This window comes from Aspergillus undulatus, assembly GCF_047715775.1.
Source record: "Aspergillus undulatus strain CBS 261.88 unplaced genomic scaffold BDV17scaffold_37, whole genome shotgun sequence".
Taxonomy (NCBI): domain Eukaryota; kingdom Fungi; phylum Ascomycota; class Eurotiomycetes; order Eurotiales; family Aspergillaceae; genus Aspergillus; species Aspergillus undulatus.
Genome location: NW_027396641.1, coordinates 88,211 through 101,205, shown reverse-complemented (window position 1 = coordinate 101,205; position 12,995 = coordinate 88,211). Strand labels below are relative to the sequence as shown.

The 12,995-nt window shown below is 51.0% G+C and overlaps 4 protein-coding genes and 1 non-coding gene across 5 annotated transcripts; 1 reads left to right on the top strand and 4 right to left on the bottom strand.

The window, feature by feature from the left end:
• Positions 1 to 8: 8 nt before the first annotated feature.
• Positions 9 to 1,335, bottom strand: BDV17DRAFT_299290 (putative zinc metallopeptidase; the record flags this gene model as incomplete). The annotated part of the gene is made up of 2 exons (XM_073763846.1): positions 9 to 1,276; positions 1,323 to 1,335. 2 exons carry the CDS (start codon positions 1,333 to 1,335, stop codon positions 9 to 11), a joined length of 1,281 nt encoding a protein of 426 aa, XP_073613871.1.
• A 215-nt stretch (positions 1,336 to 1,550) lies between these two features.
• BDV17DRAFT_292927 (uncharacterized protein) lies at positions 1,551 to 4,433 on the bottom strand (the record flags this gene model as incomplete). Its single annotated transcript, XM_073762470.1, has 1 exon — positions 1,551 to 4,433. The coding sequence occupies one exon, from the start codon at positions 4,431 to 4,433 to the stop codon at positions 1,551 to 1,553; it is 2,883 nt and encodes a 960-aa protein (XP_073613870.1).
• Positions 4,434 to 4,469: 36 nt separating this feature from the next.
• On the bottom strand, positions 4,470 to 4,991 carry BDV17DRAFT_292926 (uncharacterized protein; the record flags this gene model as incomplete). Its single annotated transcript, XM_073762469.1, has 2 exons — positions 4,470 to 4,515; positions 4,570 to 4,991. The coding sequence occupies 2 exons, from the start codon at positions 4,989 to 4,991 to the stop codon at positions 4,470 to 4,472; spliced, it is 468 nt and encodes a 155-aa protein (XP_073613869.1).
• A 1,537-nt stretch (positions 4,992 to 6,528) lies between these two features.
• BDV17DRAFT_t102 lies at positions 6,529 to 6,601 on the bottom strand. The gene has a single exon. It is a non-coding gene; the product is annotated as a tRNA-Lys (tRNA).
• Positions 6,602 to 7,830: 1,229 nt separating this feature from the next.
• Positions 7,831 to 9,220, top strand: BDV17DRAFT_136011 (uncharacterized protein). Its single transcript, XM_073754215.1, has 2 exons — positions 7,831 to 7,894; positions 7,948 to 9,220. Exon 2 carries the CDS (start codon positions 8,149 to 8,151, stop codon positions 9,124 to 9,126), a length of 978 nt encoding a protein of 325 aa, XP_073613868.1. The 5' UTR covers positions 7,831 to 7,894; positions 7,948 to 8,148; the 3' UTR covers positions 9,127 to 9,220.
• Positions 9,221 to 12,995: the final 3,775 nt, after the last annotated feature.

The window sequence follows — 12,995 nt, the reverse complement described above, 5'->3', positions numbered from 1 at the left end:
CTTGGTCCTCAAGGTCCTAAGGTCCTCAAGAAAGTCAACGCGCCAACCGCCGCCGCATCAACAGCAGTGGCCAAAGTCGGCTCAATTACAGGCGCAAAGAAGGGACTATGGTTACCTGGTAACTCATCCACCTTATCTTCCCTCACAGCACGATCCCAGATCTCCGCATCCACCCCACCAAACAACCACATCACATACGGCGCCCCGACGGCCCGTGCAAGGAGCGAAAAGTCCTCGCTTGCGGCTGCGGGTTCGGTGTCTACGAGGTTCTCCTCGAAATAAGACCCGAATGTTCTTAGGAGGGTACGGACGGTTTTCTCGTCGTTAATCGTTGCGGGGGCCGTGAAGGTGTGCTTTATATCTGGTTTCTGAGGCGCTCCTGACGCCGCGCATTCCGACTCGATGATGCGCTTTATTGCGCTGTTGAGTCGCGCCCGAATCTTAGGGTCGTAGGAGCGCACGCTGAGTTTTAGCTCGCATTTATCTGGAATGACGTTCCCCGCGTGCCCGGCTTGGATACTCCCGCATGTAACGATCGCCAACTCACCCGGCGTGATTTCGCGGGCGACGATGCTCTGCAAGCGTGTGATTATAGCCGCGCCGATAACTATAGGATCAACGCAAGTCTGTGGTGCGGAGCCGTGCCCGCCTCGACCGAAGATAGTCACGTCGAAGGCGTCGGTTGCTGTTAAGAGTCTGCCGGACCGGATACTCACGGTCCCGGCCTTCATGCGCATGACGTGCTGCGCGAGGACGACGTCCGGCTTGGGGACTTTATCGTAGAGCCCGTCATCGAGCATGGCTTGTGCACCGGAGAGCTCTTCCTCCGCTGGTTGGAATATAATTAGGAGGGTCCCGCTCCAGTGCTCCCGAGCAGAATACAGCAGCTCGGCGGCGCCCATCATGCTCGTGACATGTGTATCGTGTCCGCAGGCGTGCATAACAGGGACCTTTACGCCAGCTTTGTTCTTGACCGTTCGGTGGCTGGCGTAGGGGAGGCCGGTCTTTTCCTCTAGGGGGAGGGCGTCCATGTCTGCGCGGAGGAGCACTGTTGGGCCCTGGCCGTTGCGTAGGACGCCCGCGACGCCGTGGCCGCCTATGTTTGTGTGGACTTCATAGCCTAGGTGTTGGAGGTGATTTGCGACGAGCGAGGATGTTTCTTTTTCTTGGCCGGAGAGCTCGGGGGTGCTGTGAAGTTCACGATAGGTGGACTCGTAAGGTTTCAGGTCTGGTCGGTATTGGTTGATTATATCCTGGATGGTATTACTCTGAGTTCCTGTGTCTCTTAGCTTTTGGTCCCCAGGTATTTTAGTGTTGCTCACCTAGTAGTTGCATGGTGAATACCGGGTGAGAGATTACATTCTGTATACAATGAATCTGGGGCTATGCTACTCTTAAATCTAGTCTAGAAAGTTTACTCCAGTTCACCCCGCCTTTTTAATATAGATAACGAGATAATCAGAAGGCGCATTGAGTGGCGCGTTGGAGACAGCTCGGCAAACTCCAAGGCAGCTCGGCAACTGGTCCACTCGGAACTCCGCGCCGTTTAACTAGTACAACTGGATGATGCTGTTCCTGGGGAACCGATAGTCCTTCGTCCTCACTTCCACGACTTCCCTAATCTGTTCGTCAGATTCGCTCCACCGTCTGTACTTGCTGTGGGCCTCGTCGATTAAATTTGGCTGTTCTTGCGGGGATGAAAATGTAGGAATGATGCTGGCCACCCCACCCCACCACCAAGTGCTCGCTCGCGCAACTGGGCGCTGGACTAAATGTCGAAGTTCCTGAATATTCGGAGGCTGCATGATCTCCATCAGCTGCGGTAGATCGAGATATCGAATTTTGTCTTCGTTGACTTCATCAATTTCTGTCTCGGTTCTGTATAGATAGACCGTGGTCTCTACGTGGTCGGTACACTCGACAAGAAACAAAATCTCAGGGTCTGCTCCGAACTGTAGGAACTTCTCAACGACACGCCAGAAGGGGCAATCCCCTTGAAGTCTCCCGATTCTTCGTACGGTATATGACCCGACAACCGCCAGCCAGACCGAGACTATCAATTCCTGGACTCGGCCATCTTCGAGTAGCCATACATTTGTCTTAGAGGTCGGTTTGACACCTTTCTCCATGAAATATGGCAGGAATTCTTCCTCGTATCCATAAGCGGCCAGCGCGACTAGAGTATCGGCCAAATTGGAACTAGAGTATTTCGAGTTTGGGTGCTCCGTGATTGTGTCTTTGATATAATCGGAAGTGACTGGAGCCCAAGCGGCCATGAAACTGAGAAATGAGAGTGGGCGTAGCGCTGGTGTTTTTTCCAGATCAGCCCAGTTGTCGCCTATGATTCTTCTGCATCGTATTGATGGACCAAGAACGGGGGCGCTTGCTAGATCGCCTTGTCGGTTCGGTAATGAGGAGTTCAAGAGCTCCTCATAACCATCAAACACGATTTCAATCTCCTTGCAAATCTCAATGGACAGGAGAAGCTCATCCTCCTTCAACCAAGATAAGAGCTGGGTAAGAGCACCTAGGTTCTGGAAGCCACCAGATTGATAAAATTGCATGCTGCAAGAAAACTTGACCTCAGCTAAAGCTAATCCCACATAGGTTTCAACAGTCGGGACCGGTACATCACGCCAACGAGCCAGTAAGTAATCTCGAAATGCGCGATGGAAGAAATGTACCTCGTATTTGAAAAAGGGATGGACATCCTTGTTTTCCTGGATTGGGTGACTGAGGCGACGACGATTTCTGTAACGGCGAGTTCTCTGCGGCAACGGTTTAACCTCTAGCATCCCTTTAGTCAAGTCTCTAACCTGCGTCTTCACCAGCTCCAGCCGGCGCCCAATCTCATCATCGGAATAGCAGCACACGGGGCTTTCGAAGGGAAATCTCCAGTTTCTCAGCTCTTCTATCCAAGAATACCATATAGCATTGAGGCTACCTCCGAGGGGATTGCATGCGGTGATAAGAAGAAACTCCTGCGTTTGTTTTTGGGTTAATGGATCAACCTTCCCCAGCATTTGGTCAAAGGAAGTATCCAAGTCCCGCGGTGTGTTACGCAGCATTTCATGTAGCTGATTGACGGAGTATGTTTGCAACTTCTGGCTGAGGGATCGCACAATTAGATAAGCCCAGAGAAAGACCCCTTCTGCCAGGCCGGCAATTTCATGAGCCAGTCTTATAAGACTGAAGCTTGAATGAGATGGGTATGATTCAATGGAGTCTTGAAATATTGTCAAGGCATACTCGAGGATATCTCCTTTGGTAAAAATGTGAAGCTGTAGATGCCTTTCTTGGTTGGTGAAGATCTGCATGTATTCTTGGTGCGGACGTGCACTGCAGATAATTTTGACATTGCTCCGCTGACCCCAGCTGTAGATGACTTTAACCAATTGAACTTGGTCATACGTGTCGCCCTCATATTCGTCGAGACCGTCGATGAAGACACAAAGCTTGTGCTGGCCAGGATCCAAAATCTGCATCAGCTTATTGATCGCCTTTTCAAGCAGAGGCAGTCGGATTTCCTGCCAACCCGCTGCCCCGGAGTTGTCTTCAAACAAATCAGTCATCAGCTCTGGAAGCTCTCCGAGTGTTTGATAAAGAATTGAACGGTAAAAGCCCTCGAGAGACTTTTGCAAGCTCTCGCCGGCGCTCCAGAAAAAGACGGATATACGTATCAGGCGGCAGCTTCCTTTCCACGCCAGTAAACTCCGTCTGACGGCGAGGTTATCGGTATCCGTAAGATACTTCATGAGCGTAGACTTCCCAGACCCTGGCTTGCCATGTATGAAGAATACGGAATGCTCACAACCCAAAAACTGTCTGAACCCCCTTGCGGCCTCCTGTCTCGACAATTTCTCTTTCTTGTAATCCCATCCCGCAAGGTGAGATACAAGTCCACTCTCCGGAACCCGAGTAACGATGTTGTTTTCCTGCATGTCTCCCGTATTTGGCTTTTCATGAGAAGGGATGGTGCTGATCTCCTGTGGTCCTTGGCCCTTCTGGTCTTCAAACTCCCTACCGTCCTTGAAATCGGTATCCGCAGCTTCAGGGTCATGGCCAATACTCGAATTGGTGTTGAAATCATCGTGGCCACTCTCCTCGACGTCGCTGGTGTAGCCTAAGCTTTCAGGCTCCGACTCCTCCATACTTCGAGGTGACCTCTCAATCTCAACAAGCCAGCGGTAGGTCCCGCCGACGGTCGAGCTGATAGCATCCTCCCTGCGGAACATACTCGGAAAGTATAGCGCACGGAGGACGCCATTCTCACGTGGTATCTCCTTAGCGATCAAGTGCAATGTCGCCAGCGATGCTTGCAAATCGTGAATGGCTGCGAGGCACGCTGTCAAGCTTGAAGAAGTGGCGCTGTCAAAATCCCCAACGTTCAACCGTTGAAGGATTTTCCTCAACTGATCACGCTGCTCCTGCATTTGTGCGCCATGTTGGTTTCCTAAGTCCATAGCTTGTTACTCGATGCGCTTGAGATGACCCTTCATCGGCGATTGCTCGTCACTGGAGATTTATCAGTCAGGTTCGAAAAAGGCGCAGTTCTTCGGTGGAACTCACTAAAGTAGAAGGTTGAGATGCAGGATAAGCTGAGCGCGATAATTTGCCAGCCTGTTCTCGATTGAAGCGATCTTCTTCTCCTTCAGCGTGCTCTTCCATGCCGTGCGAATGCTGGCCCATAGACGGTCGCCCTTTTTTATTTTCAACTTCGGAAGAATGTCCCCAAGCTCTACTGACAGAGCTTTACAGCGTCCAGCTAGCTGAATGATCTCGACTTCATGCTTGCTGTTGCCCTTGACACTCGCCGAAAGTCCATCTGTTGCAGACCTCAAATCCTCAACGACGATCCCAATGTGCGCAATCTCCTGCGTCGAGCCAGTCGCTGAACTGGCGACTTCGTGAATCTTTCCACACAAGCTTGCCCCAAACTCGATAAACTGAAGGATGTTTGAGGCCAGTCCTATAGCCGATAACGGGTCCATTCCGAGGCGCTTCGGGTACTCACCGATTCTAGGTTCGAGCTCAAGTGTCGGTCGTCAGTAAAGCTAAGATCAGTAAAGCTAAGATAGTTCAATGCTATGATGGACTGCTAGGCGCGAAGGGGGTTTAAAACTGGCGATGAGGACATGCAGCTGCCCGGCGCGTAGCTCTGCACCTGGCGGACGGCGATTGGTCTGCAGCCTCGATTCTCCTTTTTGTGCCTCGTTGGACCGTATATTTTAGGCTCTGGTATATACAGTGTCCCGGAAATATAATATATTAATAAATATTGATAAATTGACTGAAAACAGACAACAAGTTGCGAGGTTGAAGACGTGATGGGGTCCGGGCGTCTCAAAGAAACAACATTTCTGCGCCACGGCTTCCTGTATACACACTATGCAGGCAAGAATCCTACCTAGTTTGTTTAGCAGAATCCAATGGAAGGATCCATAAGGGCAAATAGTACAAGTATCTTCTTCCTCCCTTTCCAGAATTAATATCGAGAAGCACTATCATATCAATTATTTATCCCACCAGCTATCGTTACCTCCCACCTCTACCATACTATAGCCATCCTGTCAATCATTTGTGTTCTTCATCCTCTAGAACTCGTATCCCGCCAATAAGCCGTCTCAAAAATTTATCACCGTCTCCGCAATTGTCCGTCCAGTCCACCAATCTAGTCAGAATGTCAGCCCTCGAAGCCCTCTGCTGGTTCTTCACCGGATGCGCCTCGTAAGCGCATCCTATCCCAGCACTAACACGATATCCCAGACGCAACAAAGGCTAATAACTTTCCTCTTCCTTTTTTAGGTATACTTCATCATTATCCGGAAAATCGAGCTCTGGCGCGCCACCACCGACTCGTTTAGCCAGGCTACCAAGACTCTTGATGTCGGACACGGCAACCACCAGCACCCGTACCGCAGAAGGCGCAGGTTATCGGGCGAGACAGAACACGAACAGCCATATTTCAGCCAAATCTATCCGTAGGGGGACGTGGAAGTTCGCAGATATATATAGAATCATCCTTGATATAATCCTTGAGTATGTAGCTTACTCTGAGCGGCGGGTACGTCCGCGGCTTGTCGAGCTCATATCCAACGAAATAATTGTTATCGTAAGTAAGATCATTGGTGATTAGCCTCGAAGCCGAATCGATAGTTCTTATACTAGGTAGTTATAAGGTTGCTCGTAGAGTTTATCCAAAGCTGGTTACGTTCAGCACGAGGCGTGAGGGACCTAATTTCGTTTATGACAAAGGCTCAAGGAAAATCACCACCAGAAACAACTCGATGCTTTCGAGGCGCAGGGCGGAGATATATCAAACAATAGATTGTTTGCTTGTCACGTCAACACTGCCCCGTGGTTGAGGGTTCTGATGATGGGTAGGGCTGCAGGTGGGCCCCGTGGTCAGGCCCGGACTGCGGAATGTCGTATCCACTATCCACCACCCCAAACCATTTCCCGGGCCGCAGAAAAAAAAAAATTTGGAACCACCCAAACGTCCAGATGAACGCGTGGGTGCAAAAAGTTAGCCCAACGCGGGGCTCGAACCCGCAGCCTTGAGATTAAGAGTCTCACGCTCTACCGATTGAGCTAGCCGGGCTAGCTGTTGAAGTACGCTTAAAGAGTATGTACCAGATAACAGGGGCCTTTTTTTTGCGCTGGGGCCACGCTGTAGCTTGCGGCACGCGAGCAGGATGTGGAAGGCTGCAAGGAGGCCGAAGACCCTGCGGCGAGCATAATCTCGCTGCCTAGATACCTTGGATAAACACGGCACTTAGTCGAGAGTTGATCAGAGAAGGGGAAAGAGGACAGACGTCAACTGCTCAGTGGTTCAGCAGTATATTTCTAAATGGGGACACTGGCCAGATTGCACTAACGCCCCAAGAGGCGCCGAACACGAGGTGAACAGGATTCTGTGTCCCAGGGCAGTTCATAGCGAGGATCGTCCTGCGACAAGCGTAACCCTTCAGGGGTGGCAGGAGGATATATTTGTCGGCGCTTGATGAAGCCTCAGGGGAGTTTCAGTCGTGAAGGACTGTGGCATGAAGGATTGGATCTCAGGGACCTGCAAGAAATACTAAAACTTCTCGGCGCTAGGAGCTTGGTTCGACCAGAGGGACTGAAGCAGGCGTTTTGCTTCGCGCGCGTCAAGCCTGACGTATTGCAGGAACAGGTACAGGACCTTGCGACTGGGGAATTGTGGTGACGTGCATGATGAGATTGTATGCATTGGATCGGCTGTAAGCGAAAGAGGCTTTGCTCTCCTGGATACAAGGACAACATTGGACAAGCCGTAAGCAAGACTGTGGCTGGTGCTGTCAACTGGGGGGAGTTGGAGTTGGCGAGACAGGGACTGACATGATAGCGGGGGCGCAGTCGTGGCCGCTAGCCGGTTGGGGCTTGAGGCTGAACTCGGGGCTGGAAAGAGAGGGGGAGGGGTCCGTTCACGGTTCCTGTCAACTCCCAACTCCGACCGTCGAGTCTGGACTCCAACTGTTCGACTTTGGCGCCCAGGCCAATTCCAACAGTTCGCAGCGACAATTCCTTTTGGATTTAGCGACATATCCTTAGCAGGAACCGAAATAGATGCAACGTGCTGGTCCCGACAGAATGGTTCTGACAGTCAACGTCTCAGGTTGCTGGTCGCGCCTAGGGAAGCGCTTAGAGCATGAACTGCAGGGAGACTCAAGAGCCAACCGATTTCGATGACATCATTCGAGTTTATGGACGAAAACAGACGATGTCAACAATGGAGAAGGGTATGGGTGCAGATTACGACAGCGCAAGTTGGACAACAGGGAGGGCTTGAGGGTGTGGCTTAGTAGGGTAACGCAAACAAGGAAGGCGCGAGGCGCAGATACGAGCTCAAGCCACAGCAGTTATTGACAGTCCAGTGAGTCGTCAACGCCGACATCTGCAATGGGACTAGGCTGACAAGAGCAGAAGACGAGTTGACCGACAGAAAACAGCTGCAGCGCCAATCACAGGGGCGGCAGACCCTCCAAAGAGCGAATGGAGAGCACAGCCTGCAGCTAAAGTAGCGCATCGAGTCATCCGCCCCAGGCAGCCATCCGCCGCCGCTACTGTAGGAACTAATACTACGACTGGCCATCAGCTGTCCCTCCTTCATGGCGTTTCTGGTGACCAATGCCGTCATTCTATTCTGAGTCTCCGACACCGTTCGTGGATGCCTCCACTCCTCAGGATCTATATAGTCTCCCTTCTCCCTCTCCATCTTCACTCTCATACCAGCACAACAACACGAACTCTCATACAGACTACTCATATAACTTACTTCTCGGTCTACTCTCAACGTACATTCTCACTCTACTTTCCACTACCGTCACGCTGTCGCACCATATCTCGTCCCGTCTATCTTGGCCCCCGTTCTCCATAAAGGAGACTATACACCGTCCCAGTCTTCCCACTCCAAAGCCACCTCGCCTCCGACGAACCAACAGTATGCCGGGTCCTATCATTACCCGTGAGCACGTTCTGCCCGTGCGCGAGCTCGAGGCAGACGAGCTCTACGTGACAGAATGCTTCGAGCGCCATGTCAAGCACTGCGGAGATTGCCATCACTTCCTCCACCCACATCTCTACGAAAACGAAGAGGAAGAAAAAGACGAAGAGGCCTCACTCTGCAAGCGCGGAATCCAGTACGCCAGGGACGTCGATGCCTATCTGTACTGCAAGCGAGGAAGGCCGTACTCCGTCGTCGGCCGTGAACACAACCAGCCAACCCTCGTCAAGATCCCGCCACAAAAAGCCTCAACCCGTTCCCTCCTTCTCGAAATCGAAGACGGGCTTAGCCTAAAGCTCAAGGAAAAGAAGGAGGAGATACTCAAGCCCTTGCAGTCGGTCAAGTCCCGCTCTCGATCACCACTCATCAGCTACGACCGCACCTACCCCGTCGCCCCTCGCCGAGCGCAAACCTATACAGAAATTATCGAGCGCGAGCCTCGCAATGTCAAGAGCCGCCGCGTTATAATCTACCACTCCCCTTCCCGTTCTTCCCACCGCGGCTCCCCCAGCAGAGGATCGCTCTACGAGTCTGACGCAGCGGACCGTGTCGGACGATCTAGGACATCGCGCATCTACCGCCCTGCCGAGTACTACCGTTGAAAAAATGCGACTGCGGAATATCGCCGTATCCCGTTGCCTACTAGACTACCGTCGATCCGACCACCCGATTTGTCCCTGTCACACTGCAGCAGCCAGGTGCTCACACACATATACGGGTCGGGCATTGCCCAGACCCATTCAGCCCCAAGAGTGAACCGGATTCACTTCTATTCTGAGGGTTGCTATCCATGAGATACCTCACGGTACTCATCAAACTACCCGTTGGAAGAGGGGCTCCCTCTTTCCAACCTTATCGCAGTCTACTGCGTTTCGTTCAGCACGACCGCGAAAACGGCGTCGAAAACACCCGAAAAAAAGTCAGTAACACCAAAAGCGAACGAAAAAACATCCAGCTTTGCATTGTGAGCTCAGCTGAGCTTGGCTTGACTTTCGTGCTTGGCTTGATCATTATTGGATGATTCAGGTAGTGACTCATTGAGTCAACTGCCCTTATGCAAGACTTCTGCACGATGGATGCCCCCACGTCTGAAGGATCAGGGAAGGATTAGTTCTGCCTGCGATTATTGGATTGACTGAGTCGTGCTTCCTCATGACATTTATCTACCTTATCTACCTTTTCCTTTGTTCAAGTTATGTTACGTTTATGATATATATGCGAGCAATGAATGATATATTGATATACTCATGCTTCTTCCTCACTCTATACCTCCAGCCTTCGTAGTCCGTAGTCTACCTCAAGCACCCGGAAGCAGCGAGCCAAGGTTACCATAACTGAACAAGGCCTCCCGTCCCACACCACCTCTACTACCTATACCCAGAGTAGACTACAGAGTTCTCTACAGAGGCTAGATCGCCGGCCGCGACTCGCCACTTTGCTCCCCGCCCGCCGTCCGTCCAACAACCAAGACTCAAGACTCTCCTCCTGCATAGGCAAAAATGCTACTTCCTGAAGAAGACCCCTACGGCCCCCCTCACGAGCCGAGTGCCGATAGTGACTCACCTTACCTTACTACCAAACGAAGATCACCGGGTAGTGGGTGGACTCGGAAGCGGTTGACAATGACAAAATAAGGGAGAAATACGCCCTACATATGCACATGCGGCATGCACAAACCTACTCCGTTCAGTAATCGCTGAAGAAGTATGTGGTTCTGGATGCGGCTCAATAGGCAGACGAGACATTACTTGGGTTTGGATAGGTGGATGACTGGGTGGCTTGATCGGCGGAGGGGTGTGCATCACTACAACTAGGCAGGATCAGAGAATCAGTCAGATAGGCGCTGGTGGGGTGGGTGGAGTGAGAGAGAGGGAGGGGAACTTCAAAGTTCTGACTCTTATCTTTCACTTACCCTGAGCTCAGTCCTCACACAAAGGCCAGAGTTCAAATTCAAGCTAGCTCATTTCTTGATTACAATCCATGGTGTGTGTGTGTGTGTGTGTGTGTGTGGCACATCACTCTGCAAGAAAACCAAGCAAAGTGGGGCCTGAGGCGCAAGGCGGTTTCTGTTATGTGCGAGGGTTCAGCTGATGTCTCCTAGGCTGACTTGATTAAATCAATTCTTCACAGTCTGGATCTATCAATTGTATAGAAATTTGTCCAATAGGAATACATTATTGTTGTTGGATCTGTTGGATCTGTATAATATTTCCTTCTTTCTTGTCGACTGTTGTGGTGGGCCTGATGCCTAGCCAGGCTGCCTCGCCCTCGAGAGATCCGAGCTCCGCGATCTCGACTCTTCGACAAGTTTCGGATTCCGTCAAGGTAACTCCACGTATTGTTGGTTGTGGCTGTTTGTCCCGAAGGGTGCAGCGCTGATTTTAGCCTGTCGAAGTGCTAGAGATCAACTGGTTGCCTGGTTCCCGCGCGGGACGAAATACTTCGGTAGTTAGGGCTCGAAAAGCTTGTTCGACTTACCTCTATCTCCAGACCTCTATAAACTCATATTTATACAGAATGGAGTCAATTCACAAGATCTCATTGTCTGCGAGAAATGCGACCGTCAAAACAGCCCCTCAAGCACGGAAACTCGGACCCTCTGTAGCCTTAGGTAGGTAGTTACAAGCTTTAGGCATTGGGTATCACTGCATGCAGAACAGTCTCACAGAACGAACGGGTCGATCCTTGATATCAGAGTCGAGGGACCCCTGTCATGTTCGATCGAGGTTCACCGCATATGCTCTTGTGGAAGGTATCCTGGTCTCCTGGAATCCGGGAAGACACCCTTGACCTTGGTTGCATGAGTATGATCCTGGGGTTATGTATCGGCGGCCGAGGATGACACTGAATTAAGACATGAACGGGGAAGTTCAACTGTCGCGTTCCTATCTATCTCAATTGCCCCGTCGGAATACTATTACTTCGAGACGAATTTGTCCCTTGTTCATTGTTTCCGTCGATACCTTTAGATCTTCATTGACGACAATATCAAGATACTCGTGCTCCCAGGCTCGCTTATCGCGGCATATCGAAAGTCGCAACGAGCAGGGGGCTTCTTGGACACTTTAGAGGTCCGGGCAATGATGACTGCGGGAGTATCCGATGATGGTGTGCAGACTGTCTACGACGATAGGGAGGGAACACTACTTACCACCTTATGCAACAAGGACATGGCTACAAGGAAACAAAGACACAGTCAACACATCGCCTATCACAATACTGGTCTACAAAAGCAGACGTCCAAACAAGCGCACCCCAAGCCCACAAAAGCAGGGATATAACAAGCATCTCACGCACAGCAAACCTAGTCGCATACGCATACTCGACTCGATCCAACTGGACTGGACTCGGAGACCAGCGTCCGTCCGTCCCGAGCGATCAATGATGATGCATGCAACGATCGGGTTGGGTCGCCTGACGCCTACCAAGACGGGCCACGAACCCTGCTGCCTTGATGAACGGCTCCTAACGACCCCTCCCTGGTGCCGGAACCAGCCGACCCCGCACTCGTAGTGGATGGGTGTCTCAGCGTAGCTTGAACGTTAGGGATGCTAGGTGTCACCCGAGAGGGCCATGTGATCTGGTATACTGTCGATCAAGTCTTGTCGTGGAGGACGTGCGTCGAGGGGGAGTTTGGGTTGTGCGATTAGTGAAACGGGGTGTTGATAGGGTTCATTCTTGTATAACAACCGTTGAACTTTCTTCTATTTCTATTTGTGGTGCTGTACGTAGGTAGATGTAGTAAGTAGGCTCGGTGGTGACAAACAAGACGTGACCCGGCTTTGTACGTACTAAAACTTCCCTAGGTGACATTTTGTATCAACACCACTATCATGATAAATATTCCCCATATAAAGTGTACAAAGTATGGGAGAATGAAAGGCAGACTAGTATGATTTAGTCAGACCGAGATACGGGTCTGTCTGTTCGGTACGCGACTTCGAGCCAATAAGGGTCAAAATCCTTAGAATAGTCATTTAGGGCACGGAAGGGGGGTGTGACATGCGCGGTGCCGATCCAGCCGTTGACAGAGTTGGAAGATGTTGAGGTGAGTAAATGAACAGCTGGGTTTACAAAAGTGCTGATGCTTATATAGTGTTGATCTTCTATGGCCTCTGAATCTGATAGATGGTTCGGCAAGCGCGTACATCTGATACTGCACCCTTGCACTGCTCACAGAACTCCTACTTCTATAAGAGTATCTGAATCTTATGTAATTTTGCTGTTGATCACGGGGGCGTTGTCAAATGATATGAAGCTGAGTTTCAGTAACAAACTTTAGGAGTTTGTCGAGAGCTCTACGACACAGAGAGATGATAGAGAAACAGGGTTGATAAGATTAATTTGTGAAGAAGTCACCGCTATGAACTGACTCTGCTACTGGAATTCTAGGGACAGTAAGAAAGCAAGCTCCACTGCTGTGTCAAGTAATCGAATCCATCCCACGTAGATGGGAGCTCTGGTGCGCCTG